The sequence below is a fragment of the Papaver somniferum genome, chromosome 10 (genome assembly GCF_003573695.1).
Source record: "Papaver somniferum cultivar HN1 chromosome 10, ASM357369v1, whole genome shotgun sequence".
NCBI classification, from domain to species: domain Eukaryota; kingdom Viridiplantae; phylum Streptophyta; class Magnoliopsida; order Ranunculales; family Papaveraceae; genus Papaver; species Papaver somniferum.
The window spans coordinates 38,317,413-38,338,921 of NC_039367.1; the positions used below are offsets into that span (position 1 = coordinate 38,317,413).

Sequence of the window (21,509 nt, forward strand, 5' to 3'; positions counted from 1 at the left end):
AGGGTGCCGACCATGATGTGGTCGGGAAGAAACATATTTTTGAGTATGCCAACTTTATGATGATTTTAGACATCAGGAGAAGGTGTTTTCTGCAACAAATAGACGGCATGGTAGATAATGTAAAACCCTGCCGGCTGCGTAACAGCCGGCAAGGTTGTGATCTGAATACCCTGGGGACCCTGGTATGCAAATAATTACTGGTGTCAGGGCCGGCAGTCTGACAGTTCAAAACCATGCCGACCCTGGTGCGGTCGGCACTGTATATTAAAAAAAGCATGCCGATATAAACATTGAAACTTTACATAGCTAAACAAACCATTCATTCAATAACTAGAAATCCAACATTTTTGTCCAAAATACGAAAACATGTCCCATAAACCTTAAAAAAACATTTGTCCACACCATTAACGTAAACATTGTCCACCACAACATAAAGAAATAAACAAGGAAAGCATTCATTCACCACCACGACCACGACCCCGTTTAGGAACACTACCACTACTACTACCTTCACCACCACGACCGCTACGAGCCCTCTTTTTGTCAGCATCCATCTTGGCTTGTGCTTCCCTCCTGGCTTTTTCTTCCCTCTTTACTTCAGCATCAGCTTGCTTGAAAAATTCATGGGCATCCTCATTGTCAATATTGGAAGCATAGTCAATGTGCTTGCTTTGCTCTTCAATCGACAAAGGCTCTCCTCGGTCTTTCGCGCAACACAACACCTTCACAAAGGTCTTCAACTGCTCCTTCTATTTTCAATTAAACAACAAACAATTAATAGAATGATTCGATAATGTAATCTTAAAATAGTAAGAGCAACTCTAAAATACTTAAAAAGAACTTAAGACTTGTTGCTGGGTCTTTCGATGCCATCTTCCTCTTACGAGCCAATTCTCCAGCAGTCATTTCCCTAATCAGAGTAGGACGAGCCCAACCCAAGTACCACGCCATGTATCTCTCACTAGCTTCATTACCGGTGGTCACCTCATCCAAAAGACTCACATCGATGTAACGACCACGTCTATCATCCCAATGTTCTAGAGCTGGCGGTGGAGTGTAAGCGACGTTAATAGTTTTTTGGGACGTGGAACCTCGAGGCCTAGAATTTGATGAGCATCATCGGGAGTTATCGCCATCTCACCGAATGGGAATAACATTGTATCAGTCTCTCCGTAGAACCTCTCACAGAATGCAAATACGGTAACTCTATCATGTTCAATATTCGAACTCTCCACCGCAGGCCACAACCCGGAGTTCTTGACAATCACTTTCACCTCCTCATATTCATCCTCAAGATTCCAAGTCTTAGTCACTGAACATGAAGCTTGGCGCCTCATGAGACGGGCGTCATGCTTATGATCCTAAATACCAAAAAAACAAAATGAAAAGACATACAAACACTTGACGCAAATTTAAGATAGATACACACTTGAATAAAAAAACAAAGATGGATTGAGATTACTTACGATAATATTATGGATCGTACATGCCCATGAGTCTTTGTATCCAAAAAGAACATTTCCACTATCTCCTGGGGTCCCCTTTGAAAGCTCACCTTTTTTCGGTGTAACCATCAAGTGAGGGGGAGGCATGTGGGAATTAGCTGGTTTAGTGATCACCCTCTTCTTCTTTCCGGTTTCAGTTGAAGTTGAACCCTTTGGAAGCTCACCCTTTTTCGGTGTAACCATCAAGTGAGGGGGAGGCATGTGGGAATTAGCTGGTTTAGTGATCACCCTCTTCTTCTTTCCGGTTTCAGTTGAAGTTGAAGCTTCGGTTTGTTGAACAATAGCTAGAGTTTTTTCTCCATCATCTTCTTCTTCTTCTTCTTCTTCTTCCACTGCCTCTTCAACAATTTCATCTTCGATATCCTTATCTTTATCTCCATTACCATCATCATCATCATCATCACCATCATCACCACCTCCAACATTAGGCATTTCTTGATCACCATCATCATGTAATTTGGATATAAAAATAAGAAGAAATACTTAACTTTAAAAATAAGATTACAAATTTAGACCTCAAAAATGTTCAAGTGATGATCCGTTTTAACATGCCTATATCTTTCTATGCTTAACTTTACAACTTCACAAAAGCATTGAATCCTACAATGTTATAACACAACTCAACAAAGCTCTTATTTGGGAATAAAGAAATCAAATACATACTTACGCAGAAGGGTATTTTAAAGTATACAATTTCTAAAACTTTAAGCATCATTTGATCAATATCGCTAGCAAACATAAACTAACAAAAGTATTTTGCGTCACCCCTTTATTTTGTCGAGCAGTAACTCTTTTAGGACTCAGTCCCAAAGAAATGAGAGATAGCCAGAGACTGAGAGAGCGAAGAAAAAAATTGCAACAGATACGTAGCAGCTGCAAAATCACCAACGACGCTATAGAAATAGACAACAAGATTAGACAAAGAGATTTACCATATCCTTCATTGTGTTTCGAGTTGGTTTTTCTTCCGTAATAATAGACACCCATTAAAAAACATGTACCTGTAACTGGTACACAGAGGTTAATTTTTAACTGCATATAGGGTTACAGATGTCACTGAGTTGTAATATTAGTTGAGAATTCTTAATTTCTGTTGTGCATCATGACTTCTAGTGTGATAGAACCGTGCCTGGTTGCAATTCAATGAACATCAGACTGTCTTAATTGTTGTTGTTGGATCCGAAAAAGTAGATAGGTATTTTAAAATGAGGCTGGTGTGTGTGACCAAGAGAGCAGTCATCCCATATGTAGCCTAACATTATAGTAGGAATACCAAGAATCTGAATGAAACACTTATTTATATGAATTGTTCAGTCGCTGCAAAGACCCCTTGGTTCATCTGAAGTAAACATTTATTTATACGAATTGTTCACTGCAAAGACCCCTTGGAGTTGGTTCTGCAAACTGATCAGAAAAAGATAAGGCTCAGTCAAAATTTCATGTAGATGAAAAGAATTCTTGTCAAAATTTACCAATCCGTTTAACTATACTATTATGTCATAGGATAAAAAGTTATGCTAATGGTATTTGGTCTTCTTTAAATAGCAGGCTTTCGAAGGGTTTACTTAGGAAGAAGTGAGGAAGTTTACATGTCGTTCATGTTCTTGGTTATCGAAGTTTACATGATGTTCATAGTATGATCCCTTGGGTAAAACTGTATAAGATTTTTGGTATCTATATATAAGGTGATTGTGATATCTATATATAAGGTGATTGCGATTTCTCAGGAATGATGTTTAAGTCTGAGTTCTCATGACATGAATCAACACTACAGGTGGAGTTTCACCCTGGTCCTCATCCATTTTGTGGTAAGAGAAAGGGAAATGGATTTTTTCAAAATCAAGGTTCTGCTGGACATGTAATGTAATGATTTTTCTTATGTAGCTTGCAACCATTCTATCCTCTGATGGATGCTGCTACAGTCCAACCTAAAATCCAAATTGAAGTGTGCTTTTGTAGTAAAATGGCTCAAACCTACTAACGTCGGAAGAGGCTGCATTTCTAAGATAATAGACAATAAATGATAATGAAAACAAAAATCTCAGAACGTGTGATCAAGAAAGATGTGAAGTTCACAAATACTCCATCCTACGTCAAACAATAGATAACAGTCAAAAGAAGGATAAACTTGGAGATTGGTTTAGTTCTTAAACTTCCAATACTTTACAAACAATGCCCTAACCTGATACAAATATGTACAACATCTTACATCAACAACTGGGTGTCAGATATTCTTTTGAAATCTATCGATATCATTTGTAAAAATCAAATTGTAGTTAAAAAATTCATCAATGTGGCTTACTTCCTAACCTAATACATCACCAAAATAAATTTATACCTGATGGATGTTGGTTTGTTTCCAAATATGTCGAGCATCAACACAAATCTGCAAAAACAAAACCATAATCAGATCATATTTTAAGGTAAAACACACACACAAAAAAAAAAAAATGTGCAACATCTGGGAAGCACAAAATAAACTGCGCACGTATTTTTTGGGGGGGTTTATGAAAGTAATTTGTTTTCCATATTTGTTAGACTTACTTTGCCATAGATGGTTAGATGAATGAAGAGCGAGTTACAACGACGAAAAAACTTTCATTGTGGCTGAGAGAATTAGCTATAGAAAGGAAGGTAAAGAATCAGATATCACAATTAGCTATAGAAGGAAGGTAATAGAGTAGTCACAACACATGATGGAATCGATGGTATGCAAGAGACGGACACTGCAATATCACGAAGAAGGATGATTCCAGTATTCTCATGCCTAGGTTGAATCTCATCCGATTACTAAATAAAAGAAATTAAACAGTAAAAATACTTACTCCCCCATTAGAAAGAGCAGCTTCCATAAGCCCAGATAATGGACTACAAAGAAACCCTAACAATTTCAAAAACCGACTCTCCTGAAATTTGAAGACAAAAATTATCCATTAATGCATAAATTTTTTTCAAATTAAATCCATATTCAGAATAAAAATTGTAGCAATCAAATCAAAGTGACATAAGAAACCTAATCAGATACCCAAATGAGAAAGAAAGAAAGTCATACCTGGTTTTAGGATTGAGATTGTCTGTGTGTGGTTTTATAATTTAGATTCACATTTGAAGGAACAACACTGAGTTCCTTCGTTGCGTTTTCTTTTTGATCTATAAATGACAATGAGGGAGACATTGATTCCCGTTGATGCGTTTTTCATTGATTCCCGCTGAAAGACCCTGATATTTGCCTCAAAGCCGTTTTGAATTACTCACATACGTCGGATGGGGGCGTTGGAGGTGGGTTAATTCTCCGCCGAGATTTATCTCTTGCACCGAGAGGCAGTTTGGAAAGAATATGAACTGTTATCAGTTAAGAATAACCATCCAGAACCGTTACATGGTGCCAAAACCATTTGTTTTTATAAGATAGATTTGAGCACAAACATCACTTATACAACAAAATGAACCAAATTTCTTGCAAGTGTTCAACTAGACCATGGAGCTCCAACCAAAGGTTATCATCAAAAACAAATTTTTTGAAAACATACCACTTTGATAATCATCGTTGATTCCTTTTCAATATTGGGTTTGGAATTTATTTATTCTTTTGACAAAATGGAAGAGCAATAACTAACTTAATTGGTGCGAAATCACACTCGTATTGAATGATTACTAACTCGCGCTTTCTTTGCAAGCAATGGAAAGGTCGTCTTAGTCATTCTACAAAACCCAATGGCACTCTCGTGATTAACTCAATCATTTCTCACTCTCGATTCTGATTTAAAAAGCAAACTACCCCACTCCATTTTCATTCTCTCTACACTAGAACTAAATAACATACTCTCTCTGCTTTTCTTTTCTTCTTCATTCTTCACCGGCTCTTTCCTCTTCTAATGGCTTACATCTCCATGATTCCTCATCTTACCCTACTTCTTCTTTTCATAACCACTTTCTCTTATTCTGAAACCCCACTCTCTGATGACGAAACACTACTTCTTCTAAGTCCATATGAACAAGAATCGGCTTACCGAGTTCTTGAATCGGTTGACTCTGATATTATCTGGCGATCTATCTTCCCTGATGATCTCTGTAACTCAGGTCCTCATGGTCTCGTCTGTGACTATTTCTTTGATGAAGATGGTGACAATGGTTCAGTTCATATCACAGAACTAAGTTTTGGGTATGTATCAGAATACTCTTCAAACCCTCCTTGTAGTTTCAACTCAACATTTTCTCCTTCACTCACTAATTTCTCTCAACTCAAAAAGCTTTTCTTCTACAAATGTTTTACTGATAAAGAGGTTTCGATTCCTGGGTATTTCTCAAATTTGACTTCTACTTTACAAGAACTGGTATTCATTGAAAACCCATCTCTGTTTGGTACTCTAAACGGTGAACTCAGTACTTTAACAAGCTTGAGAAGATTGGTCATAACTGGAACTCAAATTTCTGGGAAAATCCCAGATGAAATAAGTGGCTTACTTGAGCTTGAACAGATTACGATTTCAAGAAACAAGTTGACTGGTGAAGTTCCAGGGAGTGTTGGAAAGTTGAAGAAACTTAAAGTTGTTGATCTTAGTTATAATGGGTTTCAAGGAGTTTTACCAGAATCAATCGGAAATATCACGAGCCTGGTTAAACTTGATATTGGTTTTAATCAGTTTGATGGAAGAATTCCTGAAAGTTTAGCGGGTTTACAGAAATTGGAATTTATGGATTTAAGTTGGAACCAGTTTGGTAATTGCGGGGTTCCATTGTTCTTATCAGAGATGAAGAGTTTAAGGGAGTTGTACTTGAATGGAAACAAACTAGGAGGACAGATACCAGAGATTTGGGAAAATTTGGATGGTATCTTAGGGTTGGGTTTATCTGGATTAGGCTTAGTTGGTAAAATTCCTTCTTCAATGGGGAAATGTTTGAAGAATATAAGTTTTTTAAGTCTTGATAATAACACCCTTGAAGGTACTGTGCCTGAAGCGTTTGAGTTTTTGGAATCAATTCATGAATTGAATTTAGAGAATAACAAGTTAAGTGGAAGAGTTAAATTGTCTGGTAAAATTCAAGGAAGAATTAAGTTAAGAGGGAATAATGGACTGTGTGTTGATTCAGAAGAGGTGAGAAGTTCCTATGTTAAAAGCAACAAGGGTTCAGGGTTTATCAAGTTATGCAACAAACCGGATGTTCCTAATCAAGGTTTGAAAAACGGCCGTTTTTTCCGAAAAAACGTCCGTTATAACGCTCACGCCCATATACCGTGCCCGTGAGGCTCACCAACACGCTTACCTAAATAACACCGATAAATAGGAAAAAATGGCGTTATTTAGACCCGTTATAACTGTTTTCACACCTGTGATTACCGTTTTTCTAAAATTAATATTTCAGTTTTTTTCTTCTAAATAACATTTTAACACACATTTTTTACACCGTATTTTCCGTTTTCATACCGGTTAAACCCGTTTTTAAGGAAAAAAAATTTGAGTTGGAGAAATTCTTATACAATTTTTAATTTCAAACTTACAACTAAAATTTCATAAATAATCATTAAACACTTCAAATTTTATAAACTTACAATAAGTAACCTAGTGACAGTAGTGCTTGAAATTTTAAACTTAGACAAACCAACTTGTACCGGCATTTTTTTTCGACTTATTCAAGTATTTTCTGTTTTCTCGACGATTCTCAGTTGATTCCTCCTCCTCTTCCTCCGCCTCATATTGGTTCGCGTAATGCATTTGGCTGTCGTAGTTAACAGTATCGTCATCTTCATAACCATAGTCTTCTTCCTCATTATCATTACGATTATCTACTTCATTATTGATATTAATATTGGAATTATACTCTTCATTAATTCCTCGGGTATCTTCTTCTGGACGATCTTCAGTGTAATGAGAATTGTATATGGGATTTTCATTTTCATGACCTTGTGTATTGTCTCCAAATGTTAGGTTACCAAAGTCATAAACAAAGTTACTCACTGGCAACCTTTGATATGAGATTTCAACTTCTGGATCATGTCATTCGTATGGTGGAGGGAGAGGCTCTGGATTATTAGCTGCTTCCTCTTCCAATTCATTTAACCAATGTTCTTCCTGAGGTAAAACTGGTGTTTCATCATCCCATGCTATCCAATCAAGCATATTTTCATCTGTCAGCAGGCTATGAACATCGTGGACATCGATGTTATGTCGCTTTGCTTTACCTTGAACTCTTTGCTGCTCCAATCTTAAATTGTACTGAACATATACCAAATCGTTTATTCTTGACGAAACTAAACGGTTGCGTAGTTTGGTGTGAATTCTTTCAAACACACTCCAATTCCTCTCGGATCCAGACGATGTGTTTGTCTGGATATGTCTTTGATCATGAAACCAACTACTCTTTTTACTTTTTTTGTTTTTGTTTTATTTCTTTAACTTTTGAGTCTGAACTCTAAAGTACAGACCACATGTAGCATATAATGTACACACCTCCAAATGCAAAAGAAAAAGATAAATCGAATCCCTGACTTCCCTCTCTCACTCTCTTTTTCTCTAGCTAGTCTCTGACTCTCTTCCTGTTGCATTCCTTGTTGGTTAGTCTTGTAGCAAGTAGCTAAGAGCCTAGGAGTATTATTTGACAACAAAGTTTTGACTGCTTTTAAATCCGAATATGCATTATTGAAATATTGGGGAATGCATTGAACTATTCGAGTGACAACTTGAACATATCAAGTGGATAGTGATAGTATGCGTGTATAAATATTGTCGGTAGACGATAACTACAATGCATTGTTATAAGTCATAGACTTAGGGTTTTGAATTTTACTAGATATCCATAAATTTGTATGTTAAAAACCCATAAACAAATAAATAAAAAATCAAATAAATAAATTAAACCAAAAAAAATGAAAAAACGTAGTAACAACGTTATTTAGACCCGTTGTAACCGTTTTCACAGCTGTAATTACCGTTACATAGGAAATTCAGATCAAAAATTATTTATTTTTCTTATTTAACCGTTATCACACCCGTTATTTTAAAAAAAACGTCAAAAAAACGCGTTTTATTCCTATATAACGCGTTTTTGACCCAAAACGTGCTCACACCCGTCAAAACACGTTATAACGGTCACGCCTAGTACCTGTGACCTGGGCCGTGACCCGTTTTTCGAACCTTGTTCCTAATCGTAATGCTGTTCTCTTATCTGGGTCTTCTTTACTTTCACCATATTCTCATGTTTTTGTCTTCTTAGTTTACTTTGTTTTCTACTACTAGAAATGGAGTTTGTTTTTTCTTTTTGTGTTTAGACTTTAGATAGTGAAAAAAAAACAAAGAAAAGGTTAGTTTATGTATAGGGTTTTTTGATCTAAACTTTTAATACTGGTTTGGTTTTTTTTCTTGTTAAAGGAAGTTCAATAGAAGTTCATCATAACCAATATCAGATTCATGTAAGAAATTAGGCCTTTAACATTTAGAAAATGCAATAAAACAGGGAAGTGCATTTAAAGATTGTTTGAAAACTGAAATATCTGTTTAAAATTCACACAATTCACAAATTTTTGTTTTTGGACACCCTCAAGAACTATTATTATTATTATTATTCAAATCCTATAGGAGGATAAGTTTCATTAGTGTTAATATCTGAATCTTTAGACCTCATTTTTGTTGATCCATCGCCGGATGAACCTTTCGATTTCTTCTTTTTAGTTTGTTTAGGGATTGTTGTTGGGTCTTGTGAAGAGGCTGATGAATCACCACTGTTTGATTTTTGACGCCTCGATGATTGCTTCGGTACACTACCTTCTTGCGTAGAGGAATCGAACGAGGACGCATCGCTTTTTGAGTTTCGACGTCTTGATGGTTTTGGAAGGTCAGGGCCGTTTCGAGCCGAAGAGTCACCAGAAGTACTATAATCTACATACAGCATGGAAAAAAGCACAACTTCATGTGATCATACAACTCTACATAAAAGAAAAAAAATTGAATATGTGGAAGTAGCATTATCGAAAATGAAACATAAATACGGCAATAAGATCAAACCTTGAGAAGGTGATTTTGAAGCAGATCGTTCCTTTTGCTTAACTGGATTTAACGGATTTGAGGCAGGTTCAGGTGTCCCCTTAAACTCATTCATCTAAACAACGAGCATTTAAAAGAAAGCAAAATATGTTAACTTATCCATACTAGTATATAAATTGAGAACAATGGAATGATCCGAGGATTCGTCCACGTAGATCGACCAACCAATGCTCGATTACCACGTGGTGTTTCGGAAGTATTTAACGGCTAGCATTGCTTTAGGTAAGAGCCATTTAGATTGGTCCATCACCATGTTGGACGGCAATCCCATTGGCAATGACAAGAATCAGTGCTTACCCAGCTGGGAGAAGAAACAGCAGGACCGTCCCATCCTATATGTGCCACATGTTTTACGTCTGTGGGGAAACCGATTTGCATTTCTTCCTCCTCTTCTTCATCTTCTTTTTCTGTTGACAAATGAAATAAGGAATTATTTCAGATCACTTTGAAACTCAAATATGCTTGGCTTTCAATAACTGAGAAATCGTCGATATACTGACCGAAAATTTGTGAAATGTACCGCAGGCCCTTCAACAGGCCTTTCATCTTCGTGGTCATTTAAAAGTCGGAAAGCATTCACTGTTGTAACTCGACGATAGGATGATCTAAACAAAAAAGAAATAAACTTCAGATGGTAATTATCTAATCTATGAATGATTAACTAACGCGGTTCTCTTGGCAAATTTTGACTGCCCAAAACATAAGAAATGAATTATTGAAGTGAATGAAAATCCATACCTATGAAAGCAAATGTGACCAAATCACAGGACGCAATTGATACGTCCAATGTCGAAGGAACAACGATATGTTTTCCGACACCGTCTATGTAATTTAGTTCATAATACATTCTCTCATGTCTCTACAACAATTTCATCTAAATATATATTTCTGTTTTCTATATCTAATGTAATTTGTTTGACAAACTAAAGAGAGGAGAAGGAAGAGGAAGAAGAGAAGAAGAAAAAAAGAAATGTACCAAATTGAGTTTAAAGAAATGTTTTTCCGGGTAATTCAAATTAACCAAACCACCACAACTCAAAGTTTGTTGTCATTTAGAACCAATACCTGTCCTTAAATTTTGGTTTAGAGTTTCTAAACTTTTACTGGAAATTCTAAAAATGTGGAACCAAAAATAACAGCAAATTCAGATTTTATGTATAATAACCTCAATTCCGTAATTTTAAAAGCTTCAAATGTTTAAGTTCTCGTATTATGTAATGACCCTTTGACACCAAAAAAAGAACAGATTCTTTACTAACCTTAACATTTTGAAAGATTTCTCCACCACCAATAGTTTACAAGAAATTTGTAACTATAAATCTAAAATGAAGGATTTTAGGAGTCTTTTGAGTCTTTGACAAGACAAAAATGATGAGCCCCAATTTGAGCCTGGCATTTTTAGGGGCGACCCAAACAGAATTAGGGGCGACACAAAAGACAAAATAGATTGAAAATATTTTTATGTCCCTTCATAATCGGCAGGTTAGTTCGTAATCAGTAGGATTTTTACAAAATTTCATTTTTTGGGCAATTATATATTCGGTAGTTATATGAACTATTTTGACTACCGATTATAAGCTTAACCAAATTAGAAAAATAGAGGATTTTGCAAAATCTCGTTTTGGGACAACTTTATATTCGGTAGTTATATGAACTATCCTGACTACCGATTATACTAAGATACTTTCATTTACTACCGATTATAGGCTCGACCAATGCAGTTGAAAAAGCCCGGTGGCGGCATGGACGTGTTATGAATACAACGCCGGTATGCTATACAGGGGGTCTGGGAGGTCCGGAGGGGCGTAGCCCCTCCCGATTATAGGATAATCAAAATTCAAAAGATAGTGAGTATTTGCAAAATCTCATTTTGGAGCTACTCTATATTCGGTAGTCAATATAACTTTATTGACTACCGATTATTGTAAGACTTCGGCAAAGAGTCACTGTATAATCGGAAGTCATGATAACTCTTCCTTTCCTACCGATTATCGGCTCGACCAAAATTCAAAAAAAAGAGGATTTTTGCAAAATCTCATTTTGGGGCTACTCTATATTCGATAGTCAAGATAACTTTATTGACTACCGATTATGGTAAGATTTCGTCAAAGAGTCGCTGTATAATCGGAAGTCATGATAACTCTTCATTTCCTACCAATTATCGGCTCGACCAAAATTCAAAAAAAAAGAGGATTTTTGCAAAATCTCATTTTGGGGCTACTCTATATTCGGTAGTTATATGAACTATCTTGACTACCGATTATGGTAAAATTTCAGCAAAGAGTCATTGTATAATCGGAAGTCAGGATAACTTCCTTTCTTACCGATTATAAGCTTAACCAAAATTCAAAAAATTGAGAATTTTTGCAAAATCACATTTTGGTGCAATTCTATATTCGGTAGTTATATGAACTATCTTGACTACCGATTATGATAAGATTTCGGTAAAGAGAACTATTGTATAATCGGAAGTCATTATAACTTCATTTACTACCGATTATAGGCTCAACCAAATTCAAAAAAAAAAAAAGGATTTTTGCAAAATCTCATTTTGGGGCTACTCTATATTCGGTAGTTATATGAACTATCTTGACTACCGATTATGATAAGATTTCGGCAAAGAGAACTACTGTATAATCGGAAGTCATGATAATTTCATTTACTACCGATTATAGGCTCAACCAAAATTCAAAAAAAAAAAAGGATTTTTGCAAAATCTCATTTTGGGGCTACTCTATATTCGGTAGTTATATAAACTATCTTGACTACCGATTATAATAAAACTTCCGATTGTAAATAAAACTTCTGATTGTAAAGGGTAGTTTAGCCATTAAAAAAAGCAATTTTAAGTTACTTACCGATTATAGATTAACCTCCCAATTATGACCTATTTTGTCCTTTTATGTCATCCCTAATTCTTTTTGGATCGCCCCTAAGAATGCCAGGAATTTTAGGAGTCCAATCTTTTATTTTTCTTGATTGAAAAGGATATTCGGCATGTAATAACAAAATGACATTTTATTGTTTGAGTGGTTCTGGACAGACCGTCCTCTTGTACCACTCCAAATCGTATAGACTCAGAGAAAAGGAGCTCGAAGGGAAAAATAGAGGGTCCACTTAAATTTGGTTTGTGCCTTTACGGTTTTGTTTTTATGTACTTAGATTTATGCGGTTTATCTAGATTTGTATGTAGTACGAGATTTTGTGCATGTGTTATGCTTGGGCATTTTTGTTCTTTTAGTCATATATTTTTATTAGGTGTCGCGGGGTTTCGCATCGTCCCATCACGATACATTTTTGATTAGGTGTGGCTCGGTTTCCGCTTTGCCTCGCCTCACCCTGTCCTGATGCATTTTTGATTTGGTGCTGCACGGCTTCGCCCGGCCCGTCGCAATCCTTTTTTATTAGAAGTGGCTTCTTCTCGCCATGCCCCGTCCCGATTTGGTAAAGCTCGGGTTTGCCTCGCCCCGTCCCGATTTGATTTGGTAAAGCTCGGGTTCGCCTCTCCCCGTCCCGATTTGATTTGGTAAAGCTCGGCTCCGCCTCGCCCTGTCCCAATGCATTTGATGAACCTGGTAATCGATAATGCAAGTAGCAACTTCTCGTGGGACATCACAATCTCGACTGTATTTAAACAAAATATCATAAAATGATGTAATCCAAATCCAAAGTCTTTTCCAGTAGCAAGTATCAGGTCGGCTAGAGAATATCACCTAAGAGTATAACATAGGTTTTACGCCGGCCTATCAGAGCCTTGCACAACTTGCAATATGGAAAGCAAAAATACTTGACGCTACTCGCGTCGCGATTGTTGTTTTTTTTTGGACCAGATGGACAGTAATCACCGTGTTAATGGGACTACAAATTCTCGATCATTAATGCGGATATACGTACACCATGTCCCGGTTGCAGAAGCTACGAGGTGTTTCCCCTTCACAATCCTGCTAACTGCAGCGCTACAGGGGGATTCCCCCCCCCCCCCCTTCACAAACTGCAGGGTTGCCTTTACGTGTTCGCTAATTGAGTGGTAAAGAAATTTACAGGAAAAAGAAAGGGGTTGGTCTGTCTGTCCAACGCATGCTCTGATGAAAGATTTCGGTTGCTCATGTTTTTCTTTACGCACTCCGTCCCATGTTAGCTTCGGTCGGCCTCTGTGTTGCATCCTTCCTTCAGCGCGCCTGATGCGACCTACTCGCACTAGGGCATCAGGCGGTCTTCGCTGGAGATGCCCAAACCAGCACAGTCGATGATGTGCGAGCATCTCCTTGATTTGTGCTACCATAAGTTTCTTAGGTACGTACTCATTCCTGATACGGTCATGCCTCGTATGTCTGCATGCCCATCTCAGCATCCGCACCTCGGTACTCTTCAGCTTCAATGTGTCCTGACTGTTCATCGCCCAACATTCCGCACCATATAGCATGGTAGGCCTGATCGCTGATTTGTAAAACTTACCTTTAAGCTTTAGCGGGACTTTGCGGTCACAAAGGACGCCAGAAGCCAAATGCCATTTCCCCTAACCAGATTGAGTTCAATGGCGAATATCCTCCTCGATTCCCCCATTACTTTGGAGTATCGGTCCCAGATAGCGAAAGGAGTCTTTCCTTGTTACAGGTTGTCCATCCAGCAAAATTTCCCCTTCAACTGTCCCGAAGTCGCTGGGATCGCACTTCAAATACTCGGTTTTGGTTCTACTAAGTTTGAAACCCTTCGATTCTAGAGTCTGGCGCCACAATTCCAATTTTTCCTCTACATATTCCTTTGTTTGCCATAAAATGATGTAATATCATAAAAAAAATGTTTTACAAAGGCCAGACAGCGAAATGGTATTTAGCGATTGAGTTTCCTCCTGATGTGTCAATGGTCGGTTATGTTCAACAACGAAAAGATCATTATGTCATTAAATTACAGCTGCCATGCCAAATTATACAAAATAAAAAATCGAAGGCTCGTTTGGAACCATTTGCAAGAGTTTCCCATCTAACTCAAAGACTCCTCCAAGACCATTATGTCATCTTAATTGATTGGTCAGCACTCACCAGAGATTCCCATTTTTTTCCTTTGTATTTTTTTTAAGCACTTAACCACATTTAAGGAGATCAGAGTTGGCGAATATCCTTAAGAAATTTTCGAAACTTAAGATGTTTTAGCATGGATAAAGAAAATTTAGACCCTCTAAATTCTAGAGAACATGCAACTTTTAGTGTAATCAAACCTCAGGCCCGTAGTCCGGGAAGGAAAACCCCTTTCATCGACTCGGGAAGACCACTACGATTAGTTATTAATATAAAATTAGATTTAATACTAAAGGAAAGTTTTACGTGAAGCTGATGTTCTGGCGGTGAATTAGTAGATAGTGGAAGCACAGTTAAAAAGCTTAATATGTGGCGGAGTTTCTTTTGGTGCATTTATTTATAAACTGTTCAAATTAGGAGTAACGTTACCAAGCTCATCATCTATGCAGTCGCAAAAAGCATCATTAAGATGATCTTGAATGAAAGATTTTGATCATCTCTGCCTTGAATTAACTGCCACTCAAAATAACATTTCTCATCCACAACTCTATAAACAACACAAAAATAAATTTTCGATGACAAAGGGTTTTCTAATTACTCTAAATTCTCTAATGTGCTAGCTTTATACAACACAAAACCAAGCAATGTCAAGCTACTATGAGATGTATTTAATGGGTGTCATAGTATACCAACTGAAAACATGTCCTCTTTTGTATAAATTTTCCCAGTCTCCTCATTGTCTTCCTGTAAAATCCTACATTTAGCTGTTAGCATCTTTCCGATATTACTTTGTAAAACAAAAAAGGTATTAACCTTATACGTCTGGTCAAATCCAGCAAAGTTAAGAGTAGTATCAATGTCCACAAAGCCCAAATTTTAGCCAATAACATTACTTAGTTTTACTGAAATGTTGGGATAACTGAAGTTAGCGTTGTATACAAAACGATCAAGCTCACTGTAACTGTACCTTGCTAGCTTCTAAGCAGAACCATAGATCCACCTGAAATAGATAAATAACAAAACATTTAGTAGACTGTTCAAGACTCTGGATATCTCTGTCAGCTAAGTACATAATATATGATCAACAATAATGACTTGGGCTTTCTCTTTACGATGCACATCAAATTCAGCTAAGCAATGCAGACGAAATACCATTGTTCTTAAACTTCATTTAGGACGAACATTAATCAATATGTCACAAAGAACTGGAACGGACAAATATAGTTAACGATTAACAGACTACAACTTCTAGTGACGGTAATATATAACTGACTGAGAAAATCCAATTAATCCTCCACAACAACTTTGGCAAATCGATTTTGACATAAACTAAGTTAGTCACTAAGCAGTTACTGAAATATACAAATATGAGTTTGTAAGGAGCATATTCATAACTTTAATCTAGAAAATCAATGAGTAGCTAGTTTGCATCAATGGAATTTATGTATCAATATATGCACCAAGATCTGCAAGTGTTTCTCCATTTAGAATTAATGGCATGATCCACATAACACAACAAAACCTCACCTCTGACGATCTATCTTGAAGCTCCATGTTTGCTTTTGAACGCTGAAAACATCTTATAACAATGATAATTAATTATCTAGTGTTCTATCTCAAAATTTGAACTAAATTGAAATCAAGAGAAGGAAATAGAGAAATGGAAAATAGGGTTAGGGCTTTGTAGTAAAGGTCATTTTTTTTTCAGGTTTACCAATTGTAAAAATCGTTCCTGCAAAATCAAACCAAAAAAGAAAATAAAAAATTAGAACAAACCCAATAAAGAACAATTTAAACATATACGATGAACAACAAAAAATCAAACGAAATCTTAACAAAAATCTTAAACCCTTTTTCTTAATCCGTAAAAAGGAATATCGTTTTTACCCGGTATTCTAGTTCATTAGTGACGAAATTAGGGTTTACACTTGAGATAATAAACGAAAGAAGAAGTAGAAGGAAAATAAAGAGAAAGGGAAAGAAGAATTGGGAGAGCAAGAGAGATATGAGCAATAAAACTGATAATATTATACTTAGATACAGAGGACATTATCAAAGATTATTAACATAGAATCAATTATCATAGGTGCCTTGAGAATTGATTCCCTTTTCTCTGATGGTTTTTTCTGCGAATAATGAAATCGTCCACAGATTTATTTGTGACTTGTTCTTGTTAACTACATGCTGCTTACATTTTGTGCAGATTAGGAATGATTTCTTGTATATTTCAGGAACCATGGACACATAAATAGATAATTTCAGAACATTAAGCATTATTTTTCCGAATGAAAAAGAAGGAATTGTATACCTCATATAAGCCAGAGATCGTTACAAAGTTTCAGCTCTTCCAAGCTCACACGGTTAGGTTTCTGAAAGATCAAAACAAACAAATTTTCTAAAAGGTTGATAGGGTGTTCATTGGTTAATGTCGCTTCATAAAAGGTGTTCACTGGTAAATGTCACTTCATAAACCCTAATAAACATATTCCGACCAATAAAACATTAAAGTTATTTACCTAATCCTTAAGTTCATATGGGCACAAAAGAGAATTCTGCACTTACTGGGAAGAAAGAGAGTCCATCCATACAAAGTACGATCTCAACGATTTTCTAGATTCCTGAGTTAATCCTACAGTCATGAAATCCACATATTTACATATGTTAAAACAATAGCTAATCATGTACATAAAACTAAGTACTATTAAGTTTATAACTACAATCTACAATCTTGTGTAGTAAAATTCAAGACCTAAGATAAAGATGCAATCAACAAACCTCTGTAAGCTTTCAGATTAAATATCTATCTTGCTAACATGCCGAAAGAATAAGCTCATAGAAGATGAACATATATACCGGCTACATGTCTTACTAACATCCCCATAGACGCCTGAATGGAGGCATCATGAAGAGCGAGATAAGAGCGAGAGCGTCTGCCAAAACCACCACATATTGAATGAACTCATATATTGTTTTCTCTCGTCTAAACATCAAACATCTACAATAATCAAAATAACACAATTTTCAGGGAACTTATATCTTTTGTTACGTACTCAAGGGAGTTTGAACACAATTAGGCAACCTGAAACCAAAACTTGACGTCCAAAGAAATTATATTGTGTAGAAATTTAGAAATTCAGCACAAACCCTAAACTGATCAGCTAAGAACAACTCCACCATGTTTGCAACAGCAAGCAAGTCTCTTTGTTCAGTTAAAAATTGCAAGATTGTACGTAAAATTGCAGAAAAATTGCAGTTGATTTGATTAAACCCTTGTCTTACTAACATCCCCATAGACACCTGAATGGAGGCATCATGAAGAGCGAGAGCGTCTGCCAAAACCACCACATATTGAATGAACCCATATATTGTTTTCTCTCGTCTAAACAACAAACATCTACAATAATCAAAATAACACAATTTTCAGGGAACTTATATCTTTTGTTACGTATTCAAGGGAGTTTGAACACAATTAGGCAACCTGAAACCAAAACTTGACGTCCAAAGAAATTATATTGTGTAGAAATTTAGAAATTCAGCACAAACCCTAAACTGATCAGCTAAGAACAACTCCACCATGTTTGCAACAGCAAGCGAGTCTCTTTGTTCAGTTAATTAGTGTCCAACTAAAATGCATTAGAAATCAATTCAGATACGATTTTATGCTAAGACAAAATTGGAGCGACCACAATCAAATCAGAGGAAATCGGAGATTTTAGTTTAGTGTTTATTTATCTCTCGGCGAATCCCCAAGATTTTAGTTTTGCTTATGAAGTAAGTTTATTGATTCAGAAAAACGAACAAACAGAAAGAATAGGCTTAGGGTTTACCTGCAAAATAAAACATGGGTCAGGGTTTTATTGATTTTACCTGCAAAACAAAACATGGGTTAAGGTTAAGGTTTACCAAAGAGATAAATTAGGAGAAACAAAGAGATAAAAAGAAAAGGGTTCAGGTTTACCAAGAACAAAGATTGTACCTAAAATTGCAGAAAAATTGCAGGAACATAAAAAATTGCAGTTGATTTGATTAAACCCTTGTAAGTTTTTTTGCCGTAGGAAACATGAATAAGAAGAATTCTCTTGGCCGACTGTTATCTAAGTTTTAACCCCTTGACCAATAGAGTCTCGCCAAGTGTCCTATTCAGATTTAATGTACAAACTCTTCTTTAATTAAACGTCCAAACTCCAAACTCTTTTCTCAGCGATTCTACGAACTCTTTTCTCAGCGAATATGAAGCTCTTTCTTAAGTGAAGGGTGACGCTCGCTCATATGAGTTAGTTAGGATTTTAAAAGAGTTAGATTAATATATCCGTTTATCTAGAATTTTTATTATGTTTTCATATTTTGGGCAACGGGATTTTAGAAACCAAGCATAGGCAGGTGACCTGTTTGGCTACGATGGGGACGGGCAGTATGAGGCCCCTCTCACCTGATCGACACCTCACTACTTCTAACTACCTACTAATTAAAATTTTATTAATTAAGAATTCAGTTATAAATTATTTTTGAATTACCAATATACCTACAATAACTAAAATTGTCGCATCCCAAAAATTATTTCCTTATTCTTTGTGATTTCACAAGCTTGTGTTCTCTGTGATTTCCAAACGCGGTTTTCAAAAGTTTCCCACTACCAAAATATTGTGAATTCATCTTTATATCAAGGATAAATCAAATTTCTATGAGATTGGATGGCCCTTATTGCATTTGCTTATTGCAAAAAAAAAAAATTCTCGTGATGTTTAGTACAAAAATGTATTTCATCACCATGTTTTAATATATCCATCTTGGCTTCTCGAAAAAATAAACAAACTGATCATGATTTCGAGTTTGTGTTCAGGTTTCATCATCTTTAATATTTTAAAAACTAAAAAAACAATTACCCGAAATAAATTGGGAATTTCCAAGCGAGAGAAATGCCCAAAATAAAGGATTACAATTTAATTGTGATAGGGTTTCGTGAGTAAATCGGAGATTCAATCTATCTGAAATGTTGTTTTTAGTATTTAATACAGTTACAGAGTGCACGTGTCTCTTGGATAGGAGGGGCCTCATACTTGGAGTATGAGACCCGTTCCCATCGTAGCCGAACTCATAGACGACTTGAAGTCAAGTCAATCATTTACCGACCTATTTGAAAAGTTGATGCATATTGCGGAATTGTGTTGGGCTCAAAATACAACCTCCATATTATTTCTTATATGATTATCACTATTCTTGTTTTTTCTTCCTTTTTCTTGTTTTCATACCAATCTATTTCAAAAAGATATGCTTGTTTTATGTGTAATTTATACATAAAACAAGCATATCTTTTTTAAAAAGAGGGCGTATTATACAATAAAAAACAAACAAATATTAGCCAAAGTTTGGGTTTACCATATTATTGTTATATCAAGTGAATAGGCATACATGATTCATACTGGTAGGTTACTTAGAAGATGGTATTCTCATAGGTGGAGGGTATTTGATGCCATTTTTGACAATTTATTTGGCAGCAGCAACACCAAGATCGATACCACACATATCAGCCAGCCTGATAAGGTATAACAACACATCTGATAGTTCTTCTCCAAGATTCCAAGATACTCTTTATAGGAATCTTCTCAATTTGGTAGTTCCTTTGCCACTTCTCCTCTCCATTGAAATATTTTTGAAAGTTCTCCTACTTCACCAACCTATATAACTATATAAGAATAAATATTTTAAATTAGCTAAAATTAAATGAGCAATAGTGCAGACGTCTCTGTGCCTATGAGCAGTATGATAAAATTTCCCATGCCCACAAACTAGCTATTCCAATAGCAGAGACATTACTATATAGATATCAACTTACCATGGCCACAACTAAATTTCTTGGGTTGTGATGTTGTTCCCAAGTTCGAATTTTAGCAAATTCTTCAAGCTTTCTTGAAAGGTCTTTGAGGCTGATATTATCAATTATCATCCTCTGGTGGTTATCATCTTCTTTTTCTACTCCTATCATCTTAAAACTTGATCTTCAATAATTTCTTCTTGACCCCTTTCCATTTCAGTTATAAATTGAAAATAATAATAATAGTCTGTAGAAAGACTCGGCAATCTATTCCTTATGTGGGGGAAATAATAATTATAGGAAATATATTCGTTAATTTTTTTTTAAATATATGAAAGGGAAAAGGAAAATAAAGGATAATGACAAATAATATGTGAGATTCTTGCTTTCCCCGCCAATATGGCCAACTTACCTCTCTGGAATAATACCAAAAGAACATTCTACCAGAAAATGATATTTGACTAACTTCTGCGACTAACCCTAAATAGATCTTTGAAATTTACAAACGTCACTTTCGGTTTATCAGATAAAGCCTGAGAATGACCAAATGATGAAAGCACATAATGTGAAGCTATTTGGAGCGCAGTACAGTGGGCGGAACTAAACATTCAAAGTGTGTGCCTTTTGATGGATGCGAAGAAAATCTTAATAACATCATTTGGCACGACCATACAATTTTGGCAGATGTCAAATACAATATGTGTTTAGAGAATTTTCAAATTAGTCACTTAAATATGTTACAATAAATAAACCTACTGATAAACTAGCCATGCATGCTAGGTTATTAAAAGTTCAAGAGTCTGGTCTAATTTTCCTCCCAACTTCATTACTAGAGTTGTTGAAAAGGACAAACATAATGTGTACCAATTAATGAAATTTTTCATTAGAAACAAAAATCTATGATACAAAACAGAAGGGGTTTTTGAGCCTTGGACGGTCGGATAACATTTTCAAAGACAAACGTTGTATCTGACCATCTCAGTCTCATCCCAGCCATAAATATCTGACGGATGTAAAAATTGTAACCTCTTTTCATCTTGAATATACTTTGAGTGGGTTCCCTCATAATTAGGATCATGATTGAGGATAATCATAGGTGAAGGAAAGAGATGTAGAGACAAGAAGGAGAACCATCATA

At 35.9% G+C, this 21,509-nt stretch overlaps 3 protein-coding genes and 2 long non-coding RNA genes across 13 annotated transcripts; 1 reads left to right on the top strand and 4 right to left on the bottom strand.

Moving 5' to 3' along the window:
- Positions 1 to 378: 378 nt before the first annotated feature.
- On the bottom strand, positions 379 to 1,815 carry LOC113317798. Its single transcript, XM_026565928.1, has 2 exons — positions 1,467 to 1,815; positions 379 to 1,361 (listed from the first exon to the last, which is right to left on the bottom strand). Exons 1-2 carry the CDS (start codon positions 1,704 to 1,706, stop codon positions 1,038 to 1,040), a joined length of 564 nt encoding a protein of 187 aa, XP_026421713.1. The 5' UTR covers positions 1,707 to 1,815; the 3' UTR covers positions 379 to 1,037.
- Positions 1,816 to 1,939: 124 nt separating this feature from the next.
- Positions 1,940 to 5,036, bottom strand: LOC113319614. The gene is made up of 5 exons (XR_003345684.1): positions 4,558 to 5,036; positions 4,331 to 4,411; positions 4,050 to 4,125; positions 3,844 to 3,891; positions 1,940 to 2,909 (listed from the first exon to the last, which is right to left on the bottom strand). It is a non-coding gene; the product is annotated as an uncharacterized LOC113319614 (long non-coding RNA).
- A 301-nt stretch (positions 5,037 to 5,337) lies between these two features.
- On the top strand, positions 5,338 to 8,925 carry LOC113315546 (piriformospora indica-insensitive protein 2-like). The gene is made up of 2 exons (XM_026563813.1): positions 5,338 to 6,680; positions 8,873 to 8,925. The coding sequence occupies exons 1-2, from the start codon at positions 5,381 to 5,383 to the stop codon at positions 8,923 to 8,925; spliced, it is 1,353 nt and encodes a 450-aa protein (XP_026419598.1). The 5' UTR covers positions 5,338 to 5,380.
- LOC113319486 (CRIB domain-containing protein RIC5-like) lies at positions 8,888 to 10,710 on the bottom strand. Its single transcript, XM_026567737.1, has 5 exons — positions 10,283 to 10,710; positions 10,045 to 10,149; positions 9,842 to 9,951; positions 9,506 to 9,599; positions 8,888 to 9,379 (listed from the first exon to the last, which is right to left on the bottom strand). The coding sequence occupies exons 2-5, from the start codon at positions 10,100 to 10,102 to the stop codon at positions 9,063 to 9,065; spliced, it is 579 nt and encodes a 192-aa protein (XP_026423522.1). The 5' UTR covers positions 10,103 to 10,149; positions 10,283 to 10,710; the 3' UTR covers positions 8,888 to 9,062.
- A 4,641-nt stretch (positions 10,711 to 15,351) lies between these two features.
- LOC113319332 lies at positions 15,352 to 18,831 on the bottom strand. Of its 9 annotated transcripts, none has more exons than XR_003345375.1 (8): positions 18,536 to 18,831; positions 18,387 to 18,426; positions 18,103 to 18,182; positions 17,335 to 17,554; positions 17,122 to 17,188; positions 16,868 to 16,928; positions 16,087 to 16,291; positions 15,352 to 15,559 (listed from the first exon to the last, which is right to left on the bottom strand). It is a non-coding gene; the product is annotated as an uncharacterized LOC113319332 (long non-coding RNA). The 9 variants fall into 9 exon arrangements; XR_003345373.1 differs by having other exon boundaries at positions 17,335 to 17,953; XR_003345376.1 differs by having other exon boundaries at positions 17,335 to 17,489; positions 17,704 to 18,182.
- Positions 18,832 to 21,509: the final 2,678 nt, after the last annotated feature.

What these genes read in the sequence shown, in the direction of transcription:
- LOC113317798 (XM_026565928.1), bottom strand. Translation starts at nt 1,706, where the DNA reads ATGCCTCCCCCTCACTTGATGGTTACACCGAAAAAGGGTGAGCTTCCA. An exon ending in GTACGATCCATAATATTATC is followed by an intron (nt 1,362 to 1,466) that starts GTAAGTAATCTC and finishes TTTGGTATTTAG; the next exon opens with GATCATAAGCATGACGCCCG.
- LOC113315546 (XM_026563813.1), top strand. Translation starts at nt 5,381, where the DNA reads ATGGCTTACATCTCCATGATTCCTCATCTTACCCTACTTCTTCTTTTC. An exon ending in ACCGGATGTTCCTAATCAAG is followed by an intron (nt 6,681 to 8,872) that starts GTTTGAAAAACG and finishes TTCTTGTTAAAG; the next exon opens with GAAGTTCAATAGAAGTTCAT.
- LOC113319486 (XM_026567737.1), bottom strand. Translation starts at nt 10,102, where the DNA reads ATGACCACGAAGATGAAAGGCCTGTTGAAGGGCCTGCGGTACATTTCA. An exon ending in GTACATTTCACAAATTTTCG is followed by an intron (nt 9,952 to 10,044) that starts GTCAGTATATCG and finishes ATTTGTCAACAG; the next exon opens with AAAAAGAAGATGAAGAAGAG. An exon ending in TTCAAAATCACCTTCTCAAG is followed by an intron (nt 9,380 to 9,505) that starts GTTTGATCTTAT and finishes TGCTGTATGTAG; the next exon opens with ATTATAGTACTTCTGGTGAC.